The sequence below is a fragment of the Lissotriton helveticus genome, chromosome 2_1 (genome assembly GCF_964261635.1).
Source record: "Lissotriton helveticus chromosome 2_1, aLisHel1.1, whole genome shotgun sequence".
NCBI classification, from domain to species: Eukaryota; Metazoa; Chordata; class Amphibia; order Caudata; family Salamandridae; genus Lissotriton; species Lissotriton helveticus.
In genome coordinates, this window is record NC_136059.1 from 1,793,843,657 (window position 1) to 1,793,865,204 (window position 21,548).

General features: G+C 41.2%; 1 protein-coding gene across 6 annotated transcripts in view; it reads left to right on the forward strand.

Annotated features, from left to right (window-relative positions):
• ANK2 (ankyrin 2) overlaps positions 1–21,548 on the forward strand; it is a 1,987,506-nt gene that overhangs the window by 1,292,412 nt on the left and 673,546 nt on the right. For all 6 annotated transcript variants that reach the window (XM_078676735.1, XM_078676733.1, XM_078676736.1 and 3 more), the window contains 2 exons: positions 3,137–3,235; positions 5,973–6,071. In XM_078676735.1, the coding sequence (XP_078532861.1) occupies positions 3,137–3,235; positions 5,973–6,071 (198 nt within the window). The remainder of the gene's footprint in view (positions 1–3,136; positions 3,236–5,972; positions 6,072–21,548) is intronic.

The following is a 21,548-nucleotide window of genomic DNA, read 5'->3' on the forward strand; positions in this document are numbered from 1 at the left end:
GCTCCCAGACCATATTAATCATAAAAACATCGATGAGGAAAATAAGATTTACCTTGACAGAGAGATTACGGTCACTGAGGTAGAGATTGCATTAGCTGAGATGGCCAATGGTAAGGCGGCCGGACCGGATAAAATCCCATTGGATCTATATAAAATCCTTAGAAATCAGATAACTCCCTTTTTGTTTGATTTGTTTCTTGGAGTTCAATACCACGCAATTCCCCCTGAGTCTTGGAAACAAACAAACATAATAATTTTCCATAAGAAGGGTAAACCACCCCACCTGCCTTCCTCATATAGGCCTATATCCCTGATCAACTCCGACTCGAAGCTATACGCTAAAATATTTGCAAATCGTCTGAGCGGGGTCATCGAACGGCTTGTATCCCCGTGGCAACACGGTTTTATACCCGGCAAAGGCACTACAGACCATACTCGTAGAGCCATAACCCTACTTGACATCATGGGCGCCACGGGGGGCGAGATGTCGATGATCTTCCTCGATGCCGAAAAGGCATTCGACCGAGTACTATGGCAGTTTCTCTGGAACATCCTGGAAAGTAAAAATTTCGGAAATACTTTTATTAATGCCATTAAAGCCATTTATACCAACCCCACGGCAAAAATCTGTATAGCAGGAAATGAGTCGGATGTCATTACGATTCAGAGAGGTACAAGGCAGGGTTGCCCATGCTCCCCGGTTCTATTTGCACTTTATATAGATCCCCTTATTCAAAAACTACTAACCTCAACTTCCATATATCCAGTTCTTACAGGGTCCTTTTCCACCAAAGTCATGGCATACGCGGATGACATTGCCATAATAACCACTAAACCGTCTGAAGCAGTTTATGAAATCGAGACAATTACCCAAGCGTTTGGGAAGTACTCAGGGTACTCCTTGAATAGAGATAAAACTATGGTATTAGCCACTAGCAACACTCAATATGAAAGCACTCTCAGGGTTAAACAGGCCACTTATTTAGGTGTAGTGCTTTCGGCAGAGATAAGTAACATCAGCGATATTAACTATTCTCCCCTTATTGATAAAATTAAAAGCGATCTAAGAAGGGTAGATAGCCTACACCTCTCTATTATTGGTAGGGCCAATTACGTAAAAATGAATGTATTCCCGCGGGTTCTATATTTGTTTAGAGCAATCCCCCTGTTACCGGCAAAGCACGTTATAAAGACTATTGATTCCCTCATAGCAAAGTTTATGTGGAGTTACGGAAAAATAAGGCGGGCTCTCCCCCTTTTAGCACTCCCTCAAAGTAGAGGTGGCTTAGCCCTACCAAATTTAAGATTATATTTTTGGGCATCTTTATTGCAATACATGGATCCTCTTTTGACTGCTAAACTAGGAGGCCCAACCTCTGTAATTCCTTATATACCATCAATATATGAGCTCAGTCTAGGCAAAAAACATAAGGGACTTTTTCTAAGGCAGGTTGAAACATCTTATTATAAAAAAATTAAATTAAAGACTGTTTTAGATGCTCTTTCAGTCTGGAAAGCTATCGGCAAACATCTAGGGCTTCCTACATATACAAAATATACACCTTTATGGCAATGTAAAATTTTTCCTAATATCCCTAATGATAGTAGATCCCAGAGGTGGGAGCTCCTAGGTATTAAAACAATCGGAGATTTCTTTGGTAATAATCTCCCACTTTCTTTTGAGCTCTTTCAAACGAGATATAATGTCCCTGCGAACGATTTTCTAAAATTTTATCAAATATCAGCTAGTATATATAATACCAAACCAAAAATTCTACCAGATAATATCCCACTATTTGATATTATAGGCAGAAAATCTACCAGAATCGGGGCCCTATATCAGTTACTTTTGGCCAATACCCCTGATGATTTAGAGCGCACGGAACAATCTTGGGCCTTAAAATTGGCAAATCCAAATGTAGATCTAGATCTCTCATTAGCCCTCTCAACAAGATATTTTTTAGCCTCTAACTTAAAGGCTCAATATTATAGAATCATTTATAATTTATATTTTACGCCAGCTAAATTGTTTGCATGGGGGCTTAGGATGGATGATAACTGTCCCAGATGCAAACAACCACTTGCAAATCTCCTACACATGTTTGCTGAATGCCCCACATTGGTTACAATTAAAACTATGATGTTGGAATTTTGGACCCAAATTTTTGGGCACCAAATACATGATTCTATAACATTGCTCCTATTGGGTCATGATGACTCTTTGAAACACAATAGAGAAGAACAGGCGGTACTATTTCTGGGTTATGCCGTGTTACGGATAATTCTAGCAGCTAGGTGGAAAGATACAGAGCCCCCTACCTTTAATATGTGGCTTAGCCGTTTTATAGCTATCTATAAACAAGAAATCTCAATATACGCCACAAGAGGTAGAAAAATGAGAGCAATCGGCACACAGATTTGGGAACCTATTACTAGGTGGTATAATGCAGAAAGGGGAAACCAGATATAGGGCCCCTGATTGATTCTGATTCTATTTTTTGTCTCTTTTCAGTACTCTTTCTCTTAATTGTTATATCTTTCCCTGTGGTAGAGCTCTGTTTACAGATATCTGTGTATGTACCTCGTTATCCATATATACCACACTATTTCATGTCGCTTATCCTGTATATTTATGTTTTATGATTCGAATTTGCCAATAAAAAAAAAAAAAAAAAAAAAAAAAGAAAGTTTCTACTGAGGCAAACTCGTGGTTAGATAGTTTTGTACATCAAAGCATGTGCAGCCACTTGCAGAAAAACACACTTGCAGCTCTGCAATAGTAATATTTCTGACACATATCTCTCTCTGGCAAATGCACTGCAGGTTCACATAAACCAAATGGCTGTCCTTCAGTCTCCACTAACAGCTGAAGAGTGTCAAGGACACCTTTTCCTGCTCTCTGCTCTTCTTGATCTGTTCCTACCAATCTTTCCTCTCACCACTGGCTGCATGACCTGGATGTCCTAACAGATCTTTTTAAGTTTTTGCACGACTTAACTTTTATTTCGGATACGCCCTTCCCAGTGGGACTAAATGCCAAGCTGTGACGCCGATCTCTTAACCCTAACATCTTGTGATCAAATATTGCTGCTCTCAGTGTGTAACCTGTTGTGTTTCTGTCTTTACTTCTTTGTAGAGTGGTTTCACCCCACTGCACATAGCTGCCCACTATGGAAATGTCAACGTGGCAACGCTCCTGCTGAACCGAGGCGCCGCTGTGGACTTCACTGCCAGGGTAAGCTTCCCATCTCTTTTCTTTTTGTCCGTTCAGACAGCCGCATCGGGAATTCGGTACACACATTCCTGCTCAGTGTGCTACCTGTCTGTTGGAAAGCATCCAAGTGTTCATGGCAATCTGCAAATTCTTCAGGAGCTTAGCAGCCGGCCATTATTAACAATTAGACGCTGCGGCTCAGCAATCCTGAAGACACCCCATGCCCCAGATCTCAGACACTTCAGCTCACTGAGCAGGCTTGTCTCGCAGCCAGAGATGACTTTTTGAGAAATGTCCCGTTCCTACTTCCACCCCTCCATAATATAAGCAAAAGAAAATGAATAAACACAAATTTGCTTGAAAGTGAAATACATTTTGTCACTTTATTGGATGTGGTACTCAAGAAAACCATATGTTACATTGGGGATTTAGCAGTAAATAAGAGTCATACTATTTTTCTTGATCAATAAATACTGTAATGTTTATCACAGTAATGTCAATTTGAAGCTCACTTTAATGGACATTGAATTCAAAATAGTTCTCATGCTGCGGATACAATTAACAATTATTATTTTGCAAAATACCATTTTAAGAATTGCAGAATGATTTCTATGTCGATAAATTCACTATTTTGCATCACGGTGAAAGCCACGTACTGACCTCCATCTCATAGATGTACCAAGCAGCATTCTTAAAACTTATGTTTAATGTTGACATATGTCAGTTCAGCATCTGAGGCAGTTCACATTTCAACTTAGCTTCAAAGACTTTGAAAGGGATATTTATGTGTTAAATTATTTATTTATACAGTTTATAAACGTGCTCTTCTAACCTGAAGTGAAATCGTACTGTATACATTTGAGAAATAGAAAGTTACAAAAATAGGCAATCTAAATGCTGAGCTAATAATTGAAACAAGTATAGAAAAATGCCCTCTGATATGCAAAAACTATTAAGAGAAAGAGTTGAGTAAAATGGATTACCGAGTTCTCAGGGACTCAAAGAGAAACAAACCTATTTTAACTGAAAATCAGAACAATTATATACGAGGAAAGGGCCATTTGAAAATGTATATTCCTAGGGGAGTCAATAAAAATATTAGTAGAATGGGTAAGAACCGTACTTAAATTTGATTGGCCTTTCTTAAATACTGAGGTGCCCCACAAAAAGCCACACTGGAGATGGGTTTTTTTTCTCCAAAAATTGGGGTTATCCATTCGGAGGATGTTCTTGAAAGCCCTCTGGTCTCCAGAAATGGGTCTGAATCTTCAAGGCTGTGCTAAGTGACTCAAACTCTACGACAATAGTAAAGAAGTAGTCAGTACACTGTAAACAAGGTGATGTTTTGAAGTATACAAGAACCAGCGATTAAGCAAGTATCTCTATTCAGAATAGTCTTAGGAGCTGAGCTGCTAGTGATCAAGCATGCCAGCAGTTGAAATAGTATTGGCCTTGCCACATCTGGGCATGCCTCAAACCCGGCCACTGGGTCTGAAAATACTGGAGGTAAATTATGACTTATTCCTTTAGTACTGTGCCTTGTGTTGGCGGCTCTAGTGTTTTTTGTGAATTTAGTTTTGAAAATAAGATAGGAATTAAAAACGCACACATTAGATTTCACCAAATGGCTCGTGCACGTAGGAGGAGCTTATTTTCCTTCTCAGAAAACTGAATAATTAAGAACGTGGTAAAACAATCCTTCTGTTAGTAAATTGATTTATCCTGACTCACTTAAATTTAGTCAAAATTAGGTTTACTGATTATAACAAAACTTATTTTGCATCCCTGGAGAATTTATTTCTAAAATACAAACTGCCTGTGTTACATTTTGACTGTAGTGTATAATTGAGCTATGCATAGGAATATCTACATGAGAGTCTATCATGTTCTTACCAGTGGCAGCTCCTCTGCTAAGGCGGAGGAGCGTACTCCCACCGCTCTGTGAGCAGTACTTAAAGAAAACTAAAATGATAATAATGCTACTAGCGTTATTATCATTTGAGTTTTCCTTTCCTGGTGTGGGGCAGGCGGGACTGCCAGAGCTGGGCAGGGGAGCACAATGATGCTTTGACCGTCCCTCTAGGGCCGGACAAACCGTCATGTGTACTTTGCATGTTCTGCACCCAGGCTGCATTACAGCCTGGGTGCAGAACATGCCTCAGGCTCCCATTCCCTTGCTGAGCGCTGAACCATGGCGCTCAGACCAATCACAGCGCTGCATTGCAACGTTGTGATTGGGTGGGGAGTCAGGAGCCCGAGTGCTTCATGTTCCTGCTTCCAGGAGCAAAAGGCGGGAGCGAACGGACCGAGAGGCGGCCGCTGGCCAAGTGGACGGCCTGAAGGTAAGTGGGTTTCTTTTGTGTGTTTTTTTCATTTACAACCCTTCCCATTCCCCCGCCCCGCCACCCCCGGTAAATAGCGGCCGCCACTGGTCCTTACCTAATCCAGGCACCATAAAGTCCGAATTTAACGAAGGGACTGGAACGAGGTATTTATGATATGTCTGTTCTGCCACTAGACAGCATACATGATTGAGGAACCCAGTGAGAAAAGGACCATTGAATCCCATCTGAGAAAACTGGTTGCTTTAAGGGCAGGTTTATCATGACTGTGACATCTAAGCCTACCCATTTGCACTACGTGTGGTAGAGTTATACCCTTGGTCACTACACCTTCATTTGATCATCATAATATATCTCCTCATTAACTTTATTACCATGAGATCTGACTTATTGTTTTTCCGAAATTTTTTCTACAGAATGGAATCACCCCCCTGCACGTAGCCTCCAAAAGGGGCAACACAAACATGGTGAAGCTTCTGCTGGACCGTGGAGGCCAAATAGACGCCAAAACCAGAGTAAGTGTTTACTCTTTGAGTGTCCTAAATTCTCATCACTGCCCTTGCCATCTCAGTCTATAAATACCAGCATTGATATAATCTGTGGATTACGGTGGCAAGTATGACTTTTTCTGCTTCAGAGGCCTAGTGAAGGATACACCTTTAATGGGTAATATATTAGCAGGTAGTGTGATTTCTAAACGACTAGTGAAAAAAATATGTCATGCAATAAGCATACAAAAACTATGGAATTCGCCAGATTTTTTTATAGATGACAATAACACAATGAACTTTATGGCAAACAGGGTATCATGAGAAGGAAGAGAAAAAGGTAAGAAAGTCACAGAGTTGTCAGGTCTGTAACCTACATCACTATGGAGCGAAGAACCTTTGTGGTTATTTCACTGCAGGTTGGTCGCTGCAGTGCTTTATTGTTATTTTTTTCTATTGGGGATGGATGGGGAGACCTTCGCATGGACATGTTGTGGGGTCAACTTGCTTCCACATTTGCTGCTTGTGCTGTCGCAACAGCACTTACCACTCTCCTCCTTCTTGTTTGAAGCTATCCATTTATCTGTGCCGCTTCACCCTTTTTTTTTGCTTTTTTGCTTCCGGTCATGGATTTGACCTGACTCATAGCCAATCAGCCAAAGGTTGGACTTGGACAGAAAATAGGCCCAGGGCACTAAAATAAAAGTGACCCCTATAAGTGAATTAGATAGCAAAAATAGTGGCCCAAGTTTTCAAACTGAGGCTGTTTTGAACTTGTAAGGACAAGCTGTAAAAGTGTTTTGCAAAGTATGGGAGACTGCCTGGATTTCAGCTTGCTGCAGGCAATGCTTGTTTTAATTTCAAGAATCAGCAATAAAAATCGCCTCAGCAGACCATAAAACAGGTCCACAAATAACTAAAAAAAACAGCTGACACACTGACCTGTGAGACCAGCCTTGTGGGCCCTGCCTGGTTGCCCAATAGGCCAGTCCGATCCTGATTCAGCCTCTCCATCCAGGTTGGATGCCTATTTCACACCCTGCTGCGGTTCTATATAATAAAATCAAGATAGAACTTGCTGCAAGTAACCTCTTACCAGTTATACATCTTAAAAGTGCATCCTAATTGATGTACAGCAAAATAAAAAACAGCATCAAATAAAATAATGCTTGCTAGTTTTTAAATCACCTGAAGCATTTGACACAGATTCGCTCACAACCGAACAGCATAAAGATAATCAACACCCCTACCCCGCAGTACTATATGCTTTCATGCATTGGCTTTCTGTGGCCCAACATTGTGTGCTTTGTCTGCTATTGAAGTCCCCTTTGTTTTGTGGTGAGGGTATTGTATGTGTTGACCTTGTACCAATATTTATGGCACGTGTTCTTGGTGTCCTTTTTCCTTTTCTCTTGTATTGTCTGCATGCCTTATGCTTTGCTATGGCCGCGGGTATGTACTGTAGGGCACTCAGCAGGTATGTTTTTTGTTGCATGTTATATGTGTTGTACTCCTAGGTTATAACATATCGTTGGTTTTTTCTTTCCATGAATCACCACTAGACTTGATTCTGTAATTTAAAGAAAATTAAAGTTCATGGTCCTTATGTCATTTTTCCACTTTACTAACTGCGTGCTATTCCTTCATCTCAATTATCGCATGCGCTTTATCAACTCTTCCTTCCTCCTAGGAATATTGTCTTCAGCGGTGTAGAAATATATAGCTAGAGTAGCTGAAAGTCTAATCTTTTTTAATGGAAGTGGAAATGTGGTCTGGTAGCCAGTGTATTGGTTGTGGAAATAAGGCTGGTGTTTCCAGTTTAGGTATGTGATTAATACCAGATTTTCGTAATATTCACATAAGCTAAATGTTACCCTAAATGCATCTCATTTACGTGATTTAGGGCTATTCAGGCAATATGGCTTGGATCCACCCAGTGTGGGCCTACATTGGACACTCGTGAATAAGGAGTTTAGGGTTCTAATTACACATTTAACAGAATGTGTGGGAATCGGGGCGAATCCCTTTATCACCCTGTGCAACTTTATCTTAAGAAGTGGTCTAAATTTAGAATTAAGCACCAAAGCAGTAGATCTGACAATTGTTAGTTCTTTTTTATTTTATATTGTAAATATATTCCATAAAACTAATAAAGAAAAAAGAAACATTCTGTTGCCTAAAAGTGGTGGCCATATGCTTACATTAGAAATTTGAAAATGAAATAACCAACGTGTTTAATGCTAATAGAAGAGTGTGGGTGCTTCTTAGCAGGCGGGTGTATTTAGATTAGTTATAGAAACCCATTTTCCCTATTGACGCATATCATAGAAACATATTATTCTTATTTGCAAAAATCGGGTCTTTAAGCTTTGTTTTACTGTAATCTTGAAAACATAGTTTAAACACAGAAGAATGACTAAAAGACAATAAGGATAAGGAATGGAATGGAAATAAATAGCATCGGTAAAGTAATGTATCGGTCCACCAGTAAAAGTTCATCAATCACAATGCAGGAGAGTCAATAGCTGAAGAGGGCCGACCCATTGCCTCGAGCTATATGCTGTAGTGGTGGGAAACAAAAAGTGAAAGACATCAATAGACCTAATGTTGAAGATTCCTGACTCAAAACAACTCTATGTATGTTTATATTGAAGTCTTTTTTTCATTATTAATATTTCTAATATTACATGAGGCTATCAAGACACCTAAAACTGTCTCTAGGGAAGACCTAAAAAGCAGGCTTAAATAATTATATGTAAGTGTAAATCTGCTTATTGAGGATGAGTTATATGAAGTGTGTCAGGTTGGGCAGTATTTATTCTGTGCTGAGCTTGGCCTCTCTTTGCACTACCTTAAGAATCTGCTGGTTCGTAATAGTACTATCAATTTTTCACAAATTAGACGCAAAACTTTTAATTGCTAGAAAGGAATTATAGGTAAGCATACTGCATTATATGCTGAAATGCCACTCTCTTTACTATTCATCATTAAAAAGTTGTCCTTTGACCAAAAGTCACCCTTAAAAAGTCTTAGGTCTCACAAATATACCAACATTGTTAGCTTGGTCAAATCCTGGGTCCTTCATAATTCGGTGAAAAACAGTGCAAAACACAACCCTTCTACACCAGGGCTGTAATAAAATTAAGCACCAAATGGCACACTTTGGGGAAGGAGACTGTCCCCCAAAATTTAAATAATATGGAATTATTGAAGGATTGCATGCATTTAAAAGAGATCCTTAACATCTTGAAGACCATTTAAAACTTTTAAACAAACAACTTTACTGAACTAAAATAAATGTTCAGGCCTTCTACCATGCTACGACACATTCCTGTGTAACAAAGAAGATGATGAGCCTCATTTAGATGAGGGTAATAAACATTGCCAAAAAAGGGTAGAAGCCCCATCTGCCATCTTCACTTTTATGCTGCCCTTTTAAGAAGAAGGCTGAGGGGCGCAATAGCGAAGCCTCCTTTTATTCCATCATGGGGTCCATCATCAGGGATTATTGACACCAGAGAATTCTAGTGGTCTGGGTATCTCATCAATTAGGATTAGTGCACTGCCATTTTCAGCGGTAACACGAAAAGGACCCCCGTACACTGCACAGCATGGCCAAATTTCATGGTTTCAATTATAACAGAAAACTCTCAGCATATTAGGTACACTTATCCTGGTGCTACTGGTATTGTACAGGCTCTAGGGTATGTGTTCTGTACCCACACATGGTGGCAAACATTTCACCAAGCTGCATGGGCATAGTGGAACTATGACTGAGACCATGATGAAATATGGTGAGCTTCATTTGCCTTTGTGTTGGCGGTGTTGTCTACTTCAGAGTGGAGAATTAGAACTTTAAATGATGCCCTTGCTTTGTCTGTACCACAGTAAGTCGCTCTTGAAAATGGACTCATCTTAGATCTTAATACGGGCACAATTAGAGCTGGGCATAAATCTTCAATTTCGATTGACAGTGCACCATTACCAATGTTCACAAATTCTTATCCCGTGCATAAATCCATTTTCGAAATAGTGTGCAGGAGCAATTATTTCCATTTGGAATCAAGTTGAAAGTGTGTTCAAAGGGAAAATGGATTTCTACAAAGGAGTTATTATTTCTTTAGATTACGTAGCGCTTGTCACTTGTAGTAGTGGTTATAACATAATGTGATTGGGGCTGACTGCGAATGATTAAGTTATGACTTTTTTATGTGTTTAACTTTGCCGTTTGATATGAACGTAGTTTTTAGACCAATCACTGACTATTGTTTCCCATAAAGCAATGTATCTTTGGCTCTGATACTTCATTTGCTAACATTAACATGATTTTTGCATTAGCGAGTTTGCAGGTCTCTTGTTGTAGTTGCCACATTTGTTAATGTTATTTGTTGATCTTTGAGATCTCTGTTTCTACAGAGATAATAGAGCAGGGGCTATATGTAGGAGTAGCATGGGAGTCAAGGGCCAGGCCTTCAGGCATCACATGGTAGAGGTGAAGGAACAATAAGTCACCAACGAGAATGCAGCGGAAGCAGTGTAGTATTTCAAATACATCTTAGAAACTAAGGAATAAGAAGTTACCATGGTAATCTCCATCAATGTCATCCACTACCCGAAAAACTGCTGCCCAGTAATTTAGGGATTGGTTGGTTCCTTTTTAACATATTATCAGTGCTAATGCTGACCAACTTCAGACCCATTCATTCACACCTTACCTAGAGCAAAGGCTCACTTTTCTCCTCTGAGGCTGCTGCTGTATCTCCTTCACCCATTGCTTGATCTTGCTATAGTGTGAAGGAGCAGTAAGTAGTGGTACTTGCAGGACACTCTTCTGGGGTATGCTTGCTCTTCAGTCCGCTTGCATCGATGCAGCATTGGGTGAAGAGAGCATGCCTCACATGGTCTATTAATCTATTGCTATTTTAGGAAGACTCTCCAACCCTGCATTCTTCGGTGGTTTCCTGGCTCACCCAAGCCATTCATAGAAGCCATCTCAACCTTCAACAGCCTAGACTTTGACAACGGAGGCATGGACATGTGCAGATCAACCAATACTATTTAAGGACACTTGCTGCTCAGCTGATGTCACTGATGTGCCTAGGACAAGCTCTTTTGTCCCAGCCTATGCTGAATTATATCACTGAATTTCGTCACGCTATCCGGAAGTCATGGAACTGAGGTTGGCATCCCAAACCCCAAGTTTTGTTAGGCTTTCATTCTGGCCTATCAACATTCCAGAACAGAACAGACTAGGACTTTTTAGAGAACATTGTGGAGCTGAGTGGAGTAGTGGCCCTCAGCCACCCCAATCTTAATATTCTGAGGAGGGGGGTTTACCAATTCAAACTATTGCCAGCTCTCCAAAGATCGTGGATGTGCTCAGTTAGTAAAATATTCTTCTCAAAAAGGGGGCAATAACTTAGATTTTATATTCTGTATGCACCCCTCCACCATCTACAACCTTAGGGTCACAATGGTGATTTTGGTCTGATTCTTTTCTGATCGACTTTTTACTCACCTTACCGACTCGCAATAATAAACCCATGTGTACCTCTTTTACACCCAGTCGCAAGAGATGGCTTAAGGTTGATATGAAGGTCTCACTCAAGATCCTGCTTTTTAATTGAAACTTTTAATTCATTGTCATACTACATAAGTACTGACATCACATTGCTGCAATTATACAATTATAACATTTCCATTAAATCTCCTTTATGACCTTTTTGTGGAACCACCAGGTTCATGTTATCCCTATTCAATATTCTGACATAGAGGCTCTTTTTTGTGTCACTGGTAAGCCTGCAGAGAGCTTTGCTTATTCTGTTCCCTCCTCCTTGATTGCAAGGTGATTCTGAAATAGGTGGTATAAGAATAAAAGGCGAGCCAAAAGATTTAAAGTTGAAGAAGCTGAAGTGGCAGAGAGGTTATGCGAGTGCCTGCGAGCTCACCTTCCAGGCTGCCGTGATCCATTATAAATCTTGCCTATATTCTTCCAATGGTAACTTTATACCCGCACAATTACAGCTTTTGTTCAATCCTTCTCAGGACCTTTTTAAGAATGTTAATGTATTTTTGTCATCTCGACCCTCTGGAGACAGACATCCCTCCCTCCAATTCCTTCTGTGATAGCTTGGCCAAACTCTTTTTTTTAAAGACTGTTACATTCTATGAAGATATTAGGGTTGGGCATGATAATACCTCTTTTGTTGCATACGATCTGCAATTCAGTCATGCCTCTTCTCCTATTGTCTGAATCTCGTCACTCACTTTGAGAAGCCTGATCAAGATTAATTCTACATTACTTGCCCTCATATCTGGCTCGCTGGAGGACCAATGCTGTGTGGCCTTCCAGAAAATCCTTCTCTCTTCTATAGACATCTAACTTAAAAATCCCTTAATACCTCCCTACAATATGGGTTGGTTAAAGAAGTGTCCAAAAGGGCATTAACACCACTCTTCTCAAATAAATCATGGTTTTAATATAACTGATCTGAAAAATTATTATCCCATTCCCCAGCTGCTGGCTGTGGGCAGATTATGGAAAGAGGCTATGCTAGATTTCCTACCAACCTTCTGGAAACATGGGACTTGGCTCGATGAAGGACAGAATATGACACCCAATTGTTGCTTGTTTCTATTTGAGATGATTTCCGTCAAGCACACAGGACCGCTGCGGTTCTCCTGTTGCTAGACCGTTCAGCTTCATTTGGCACAGTCAAGAACGCAATTTTGCTAGACGATGTCGAAGCCACTGGGATGGAAGAGGGGGTTTCTCGTGAGTCGCATCCTTGCTATCAAATTGGTCACGATCAATAAAATCACCCTTCATGTTCTGATTTCTCTAGTCTGTTATTAACAGAATCCCGCACTCCATCTATTTCTTCTAACAGTGCTTCTTCTTTGAGAAGCCTCTGATAATTTCTCTTGAAAGTGATCTGCTGCTCTTTTGAGCTTAGCCACACAATGACAATCTGTTTAGAGAAGATTATAGGCACAGATGAATCTCTATCAGAGCCATGTATGACTGTGGGAGTTTCTTAGAGGAGAACTCTGCGAGTTTGCGAATATCAAGAACAGAGTTGTAAGTCATCCTTGGTGTCTACAAAATCATACCTTGAGTTCACCCCGGAGTAATATCTACAACAGAGCTCTGAATGGGTATTACGAAGCCCACCTTTCCTGGAGATTCTAAATATTATTACATACAGATATCTGAATTAGTCTGTATGATCAGATCTGAGCCTATGTACTTTAAAGAAACATCTCTGAGAGATCCAGTCTGTTTGGCAGAGCTTGCTATGAGTGTCTATGTCACCTATATTGATTTATAACGCAGTTTGGGATTATAAAAGCCCTGAGTGAGCATCTGTATTATCAGGAACAGAACACTGAGAAAGCCTTTGTGTTTTTTGGAGAAGACCACACGCGGTGTGAGTATTATGAAAGCTCTGACGTTGGGCATGTAGTGTCAGCAGTATAGCTCTGAGTAAGTCTTCTTGGTTTGTAGAACCGAACTCTTACTGTGTACGGATATCATTAAGGACACTTCTCTGATGTCCCACTGTGGAGCTACCAGTGACTGTGAGTTATCTTATTGCCACTAAAATCTATTTTAGAACACTTTTACAAATAAGAAAAACCTCAAATCATATGTTCGCAATTCAGAACCCTGCAGGGGCTGACACTTGTATCTTAGCCTACATAGAAAAAAGAGCAGACCGACTCGAACGGGAAACAATTTAATACATTCTTAACAGATTATTGCGAAGAAAGCTTCATTCTACTTCTGGATATTCTAAGACTCAATTCTGTAGCCAGTTAACCTGAAACCAATATTTTGAAAGGCGATATTTTTAGTTCAGTGCTCTGGGGTGCATTATTCCAGTGCGTTTCTACTGTGTCTCCTTTGTTTTTTTCATGCTGTGCAGTTTTCTTTCTTCTCTTTTCTTTACTTTACTTTGTTTATTTTTTCCTTTTTTTTTTTTTTAAACTTTTTTTTTACTTTTTACTTTGTTTTCTTTATGCTGATACCAACCAGCATTATTAGCGGTACAGAGTTCCTTTTGATATGTTTTTTTTCCCCACAACATGTTATTCCTTGCTAGCCGTTATTCCTCCCTGGCATTTTAATTACAATATGCTTTACTTCTTTTGTGGATCAACATTTCAGGTACTTGCTTCAAATAAGATGTGCAGAAGGGCAAAATAATGCTCAGACTTATGTCATGTTGTTAATGTAAGAAAACATTTAATTTGGTATTTGTTTTCTATTTGAAAGTTTAAACAAATCAGTTTGCCCCATTTTTATTTCATACATGGGAAAATAGTTCAAAATCATTTAGATATATTTTTCCTAAAGAAAATGTTAGTCATAAATTGAGATATATTTGGAAAAACGTCTTTTGGCCATGGAAAACATGATGCTCTGGTATATATATAGGTATGTTTAGCAATGGATTCACAAACGTGTTCCTCCATTTCTTGCTGGTGCAAAAATATTTATTTAGCATGAACTGGGGCAAACGTGGTTGCTCCATTCTCTATTAGACAAGCAGCAAAATATTGCAAACTTGATGTTTACATCATTGCAAAACTTTTGTTTATTCCCCTTATTCGTCCTTTAAGACACACCTTTCTCTTCCAAAGCTAGGTCCTGCGTTGTCTTTTTTAGTAATGGTTTAAGAGGTTTTATTAGCATCGCTGTGACGATTCAATTCAGAAGGTGCCCATTATTGATTATCAGACCATACCACACCCCAAGTGAATGAATCCTATTAACATTTTGACTAATGTGCATTTCAAAATGCAGCAGTGGACCCCGTTTTTGAAAAAAAAAGGCTTGGAGCTTTGCCTTACCTAACTCTCTACAGCTGAAGGATTGTTGCCTCTTAGGCTACACACGATTTGGAACAGCAAGATTTTTCACAACATCTATGAGAGTTAACCACATTTGCCAGCACTCACATTCTGAAAATGTTCCATCTCCACTGACCACAGGGTTCTCACCTTCCCTATTTCTTTGATTTTGTACATTCAGCTGCTGTGCGACTTTATCTGGTCCTTGGGGTTCTGCAGGATAGAGTATGCTGATGACACCCAGCTGTCACCGAAAATCGTCCAGCACTCTACTAATTCTATCGCACCACTATAGGAGTGTTTGTTGGGCCTCCAGAGAAGCATGTCCAGACATGTTTTAGAACGAAATAAAGGTGAAACTGAGATCCTGATAATGAGAGGTCATACCGGTTACTAGACTTCTATCTTGAGTCTACGCAGCTCAGTCCAATCCTGATTCCAGTAGTGAAAGACAATAACCTGGGTATTCCAGTTGATAAGGAACTCTCTTTTCAGTCACAAATTCAGAATGTCTGTTTGAAGTTTTCATCCTACTGAAAATTTTGAAAAAGATGTTTCCTTTTCTTCTTCCTGAGGAGCACAAACAAGGTACCGGGCCTCTGTCTTAGCCCTTCTGGACTGCTGTAATGCACTGTCACTTGGTCTCCCAGAACCATATCACTCTAAGCTTCAGTGCCTCCAAAATATGGCAGTAAAACTGAAAGGGTGGCCTATGGAAATGTGATTACATCGCCTAGACTTGTCTCAACCTACAGTGAGTGTCAGTAAACCAGAAAATTCAACTCAACGTGCTATAACGGGCATACAGAAGATTCTATATCACTGGGACTGCCCTTTTGTCTTGTAAGTTGACCCTCTATAGTCCGGCTCGATCTCTGCGCTCTCGCTGCCATGGTATCGGTAAGAGCAGGTGCACATAGGAGGAGCAATATGAAATGGGCTCATCATAGGATCTGCTCCAGAGTCCACACCACTAGAGCAATATCACCAGATCTATGCAGTTTTAGTACGCATGACCTACTATTAATACTTTATCGCCGGGCCTAAGTGCCGAAGTCTAAGTAAACCCGATAGATTTGATTTGAAGTATTCTATTGAGTGAGTTTTATACATTTTCCGTGACCATAAAGGCTAAGCTAAAATAACTTTTTGCAACTTCTTTTATTGGAATAGCAAATATTTCCTGAACATTCCAGCCCCCTTAGCCAAACTCTCGTGGTGAAAATCCTGCCCGAATCTCCTATTCAGGTGTTCCACAAGCCAGATTAATGTGGCAGTTCTGAACTTTCTGTTTAGCCTCCCTATTTACACTTTTAACTGTTCCTGTAGGAGGGCCACTCAAAATGCCCTAGGTAATACAGCTGCTTTGCTTAAAATGTGGAAATATAGTCACATCACACATTCTTAGGAAGTGCCCCCTATTTATTGTGTACTATAAACAGTGCTCCCTGGCCAATGTTGCCATCAAACATCTGTCTAAATGAGACTGCTTTGATTGCTCTGATGGTGGAAGACCCCAGGGAGCAGGCAGCCACGGTTTGTTGGCTATAGCCTCTGATGAAATCTTGAGTCATGGCGGGCACACGTCATGCCTTGTCGTCCCACATGTAGGTCACTGGTTAGAACTGAAGCAGCAGCGCTGAATGATCCATCCAGACACTAAATTCCCCCAGACATGAGATACCCCTGCGGTAGATGAAGAACAACCTAAACAAAAATATTACCGCATATCTTTACCAGATTTCGCTTGTTCGTCCATAGGGAACATACTTATGGGATACAGAGGCATTGTAAATTGGAGAAAATTTTCTAAATCGAGTCTCTTTCACGTTTCCAAAAGTACATTTATCATCTCTCCTCCCTATCTTACCGTCGATAAACATGCATCTTTTACTTGCCTCGTGCCTAAAAAATATGTGCAAAGCCTATTATTGGCATTGATCCAGATGAGATGGTTTTAAAATACCACTGATGAGGCAGGTATATAAAATAACACACAACGGTAGACCGAGGAAAACAGAGCATAAAAGAAAAATCTGCGAAAACAAATATGTTCCCCATTACAAAGAATGGTATATGGAATTGAAAAATAGTGTACCTAATTATGCACGGTTTAATCACACTGCTGACGTCAGCCGTCTATCCCTTTACTTTTGATTGCCGCTCTGCAAGTCAGTCTTACAAGGGATTTTGAGTGCATTCTAGCATTGTTAAGTTTGGTTGGACTGTTTTTGATTATTTTTATCATTTTAAATTGTGGGCTAGTACCTGGATTTTTTTTCAGCTCTGCACCTTGAAACATATGATGTTTGCCATATTTGTGCATTACAGATAATAAACCTGTAAAACTCCGCAATCCATACATTACTACCCCCCACCCTGCCTCTCCCCCTGCCCACATCCCTGCCCTGCAGTAACTCCTACTGCTGACCGCTACTGACTGAGACGGGTCCCTTTTGGGCTCTTTATTTTTGCTTGCATCCTTGGGGTGAAAAAAAAATCTTAACACTGCAGCAGTACCACCCTTCACTGCCATTAAGGAACCTTCAAAGAGACTGGTTATAGTTCTTTCACAGTCTCATCATTTCAGAACAGAACCATTTTCAATATTATATACAACAAATCCATAGTTGTTGCTTATGTATCTTATGCAGCTAACAACCATTGGCAAAACAAAATAGCCCCGGCTTGTTGTAGGTGTAATTGTGCTTGTTGTATTATATATCTAGATGCAATCACAATTGCAGCAAAATACCAGTCGGGCGGCACACTATGCTAAGCACAGATGTTTAGCTTATGCTTTTTAAGCCACACCCTTAACTGCATCGGCCACGCCCCTTTCAGAGACCCCCCCCATCATCCCACTTAAAGCCCTGAATGAACAAGACATGCTATTGCTAAAAAACAATGTTGAAAAGCTGCACATGTTATTATAGGCTGTAATGGTTTACCTATTCCATAACCTTTTCGAAAATTGACTGACCTGCAAAGGTCATGGCGTCAAGCAATGTTACCTGCAGGGACATTGTAAGGATTTCGGGGGCCCTGGGCCAAACGTATTTTGGGTCCCCTGTTCAGAACAGGTTTGAATTTATGATTCAGTTTCATCTCTTTCATGCCCTCTTTGGCCATATCACTGACAATCCACAGGCAAATTCTAAATGTGTTTACATCTAATATTCAGGAATAGTAACATAGCAGCAGCTCACTGATACCCTCCTAGTTCACAGGTGAGCTCCGTTTAGACCTAAAATAAACTTTTTTATGGATGTTGCATGAAACAAACACAGCATTTTTCTGCAAAATGTCTGTAATAGACGCTCACCCATCACCCACATTTTTTTTTTAGAAAAGGAAAACTGTTTTTAAAACAATCTGTTTTAGAATTATTCAAGGTAATCAGGGCAAGACTCTCTGTAGAACAGAGCTGGCTGTATCAGGGGCCCCTGATAGTCTGGGGGCCTGGACCAGAGCCCACTTTGCCCATGCCTTAAAACGTCTCTGAGTCATCCTTGGGGCCCTGCACTTTCTCTTTGCCTTGTATCTGACTTACAGCGAAAAGACCTGCCCTTGTTTGTTGCAGAATTCTGAACCTGGAGACAGACAGGAGTTCGAATCTCGGGTTTCCTATGTTATTAATTAAGTATGGGCGGATCTAGCGGATCTCGCGTACGCGAACTTGCGGATTTACGGATTCGCAATCCGCGAAGATCCGCGAACTCTAGCGGATTTGCGGATTTTTCCGTTTTTTGTGTTGGCGCGTGTTCGCGCCGATTTTGGGACAAGTTCGCAATTGCGAACTTACTTTTCGGCTCGCAACGGCCGCGACTATGTTGTTTCTACGTCTGGTTTATCATCACAGGTTCACAGCACCCTCTGTTTCACCACTGCCACCCTCTGGGACACCCATGCCACCCTCTGGTACATCCTCACTGGCACCTATTAGGTTTATTTATCACTGTAGATTATGGTGGTTGAAAAAAGCAAGCACACCTGCCCTTCTTCAACTGCCATCAATTAATTTGTGTTTCATTAATGTGTCAGTAATTTTGAAAGTTCCAGTCTGGCTGGCACCTGCTTCCTTCCTTATCTGTAATTTGCTTTTTGTTGCAGTGAAATTTTTTTTTCACAGGACCTTTATGGTCTACTTGTAGCTATTCTATGAGCCTGCTGTTTGGGTCATAGCAGGGTCATAGAATAGTTGCAAACTCTGGAGGGGCCCATCAGGAAGCACTACCTTGAATGTTACTAATGTTAAGTTTGAACTTTTGCACCTGCTCATTGCTTTCAGTTTAGCTAAAATCGTTTTTTCTGCAATTTCGCGCGTTTTTTGGGGCGCGAATCCGTGCGAGATCGATTTCGGAAGCCGCGAATACGTGCGAATACAAAATTGTTTTTTTTGCGACGTGTATGTTCGCGTGATCTTGCGCGTGTTCGCGAGGCGCTTCTAGCTATACGTTTGCCAAGTTACCCTATCGGTCGTACACGGGCGCGGCCATCTTGTTGGCGTGACGTAATTCCGTTTCCGCCCGCTATGTGTAATCTCGCAAAGTGTGCTGCTCGCTAGTACAATTTCGCGCGTACTCGCAAGGAAAATCTCGCGCGAACTTACCCACGCGGTCGTGAACGGGCGCGGCCATCTTGTTTCTCATTCATTGCTATGGTTCTGGGCATGCTTTCTCTATCCTCTCTCAATCTCTGCCATCCTTTGCTTGTTTGAAGTTTTTTTGATCTAATTTTACTTATTATCTATCCCTCTATTTTTCTACCTCTATATTTTTGTGTTTTCTGCAGCTTTTAGTTACTTTTAAACTACTTTTTTAAACTCTTTTCTTTTCTTCTTCACTATTCTATTTCTTCTTTATCATTTAAGTTTATTTCTGCCCTGACCATGGTAAAGGGAGCCGGGAAGCACCCTGAGAAGGGGAAGGGTCCCGCACCCCGTGCCCGGCTCCCGTGCGGGCGTTTAAGGGGGGAGCAAGTGGTCCCGAGGGAGATCTTCAGCGCGGAGGAAGTGGCGGCACTGATCTTCCACGTCCAGCGCCGCCTCCCCAAGACGATCCTGGGAGGCGGCAAGATCGCGACCGGCTATGGCATCCGGGAGCGTCGCAAGCGGTGGGAGAAGGTGTGCCGGGCCATGTACAAGATCTCTGGGGTCCGGCGCACATATAACCAGGCCACCCACCGCTGGACCGATGTCATGGACCGGGAGCGGGACTTGCTGGACGCGCTCGGCGTAGAGGTCCCCGGGCTTGGTGAGTAGTAGTAGTAGTACATTTACTACTCTGTTTTATCCTGCTCTGTTATTTGCAAATCTTTGTTCTTTACCAAGAGCAATAATGCTGCCGATTACATTGAGGTAAATTATATTTCAAAATCTTCTATGCATTTCAGGTGCACTGCTCTCCTTCTCAGTAGCCTTGCTTGCTACTATGCTTCTTTGTTTTGTATGTTGTGTTCAGAAGCATTTCATTGGCCTGAGAAATTATGTATGAGTGTACTGTAAAGAAAAGAACTGCGTAATGCTAGACAGTAAGGGTCATATTTTCAATTACCGGCGCATCCCTGCAAAGTAGCAGGGATGCGGCAGTAATTGTGTGCCATGCCACCACCACCCATTGGCCCAAAACGTCACAGAAGCCTTACGCATCTGTGCCGTAAAGGCAGCGCATTGCTGGAGTTGCGTGCCAACGATGGCGCAGCTCCAGCAATGCTCTGGGGTACTCTATCTCCCCAATGCTGCATCAAGCCGTACGTCGGCTTCAAGCGCGCAGGGTTTGAGTCATGCATCATTGTCCTAAAAGTGACTGATTGACATCTTGTAGATTTCCCTCAGCCACTTTTAGGATTCGTTCCTGCGCAGGTACGCCCTCCCTTGCGCCGGAACGCCCCCTGATGGCGCAGGGCTTTACAACGTGATGCATCGCCCATATGCCCATATGTGTTTTTTTTTTAATATATACGCCGCACCAACACCATGGCGAGTCTTTTGTTCTGCCGCTGCGTCAGAAAAGGCACGCAACAATGGAGGAAAATGAGCCGCAACTTCCGCAAGGGACTTCTAAATCAGCCCCAACAGACTGAAGTCCAGTCCTTCCTTTAGACACATGGCTATAAGAAGAAATAGTGGCGGTGGTGGCGGGTGGATTGATAGTTTGAGTATTCACTGATCTGCAAGCAGGATGGACTTTGTCTGTCACGTGTTGCGCACTGCTGCCTGCTGCAGTGCCAGGCCTAGGCAAACCTCTTTAGTAGTCTGTTTATTGAGTTACATAGGAACTTTCTAAGTCAACGTTCCGCAAATCAGGCAATACGAATAACGTAGTATACCACATGAGATAGATCCCGTGGAATAGTTGTCTATCTATTTGCTATTTTTCCAAAATATGTTGTTATTGTTCTTTTGAAATGTTTGATTTGGTTGAAAAATCTCATCCATGTTTTCTGGTTTTTCTTTCTTTCATGTTGTACATCAGCTCCCCCCAAGGGCAAGAGGACACAGGAGGAGGGTGCTGAGGATGCAGGCCAGGATCGGGCAGGCGAGGGCTCCTTTGCTGGCCCCAGTAAGTTTACATTTTAATAAACAGTACCTATTTTTTCCTAGCGTTCCTCATTCGATTTTTTCTAAATCGTCTTTGATCTTCTTGT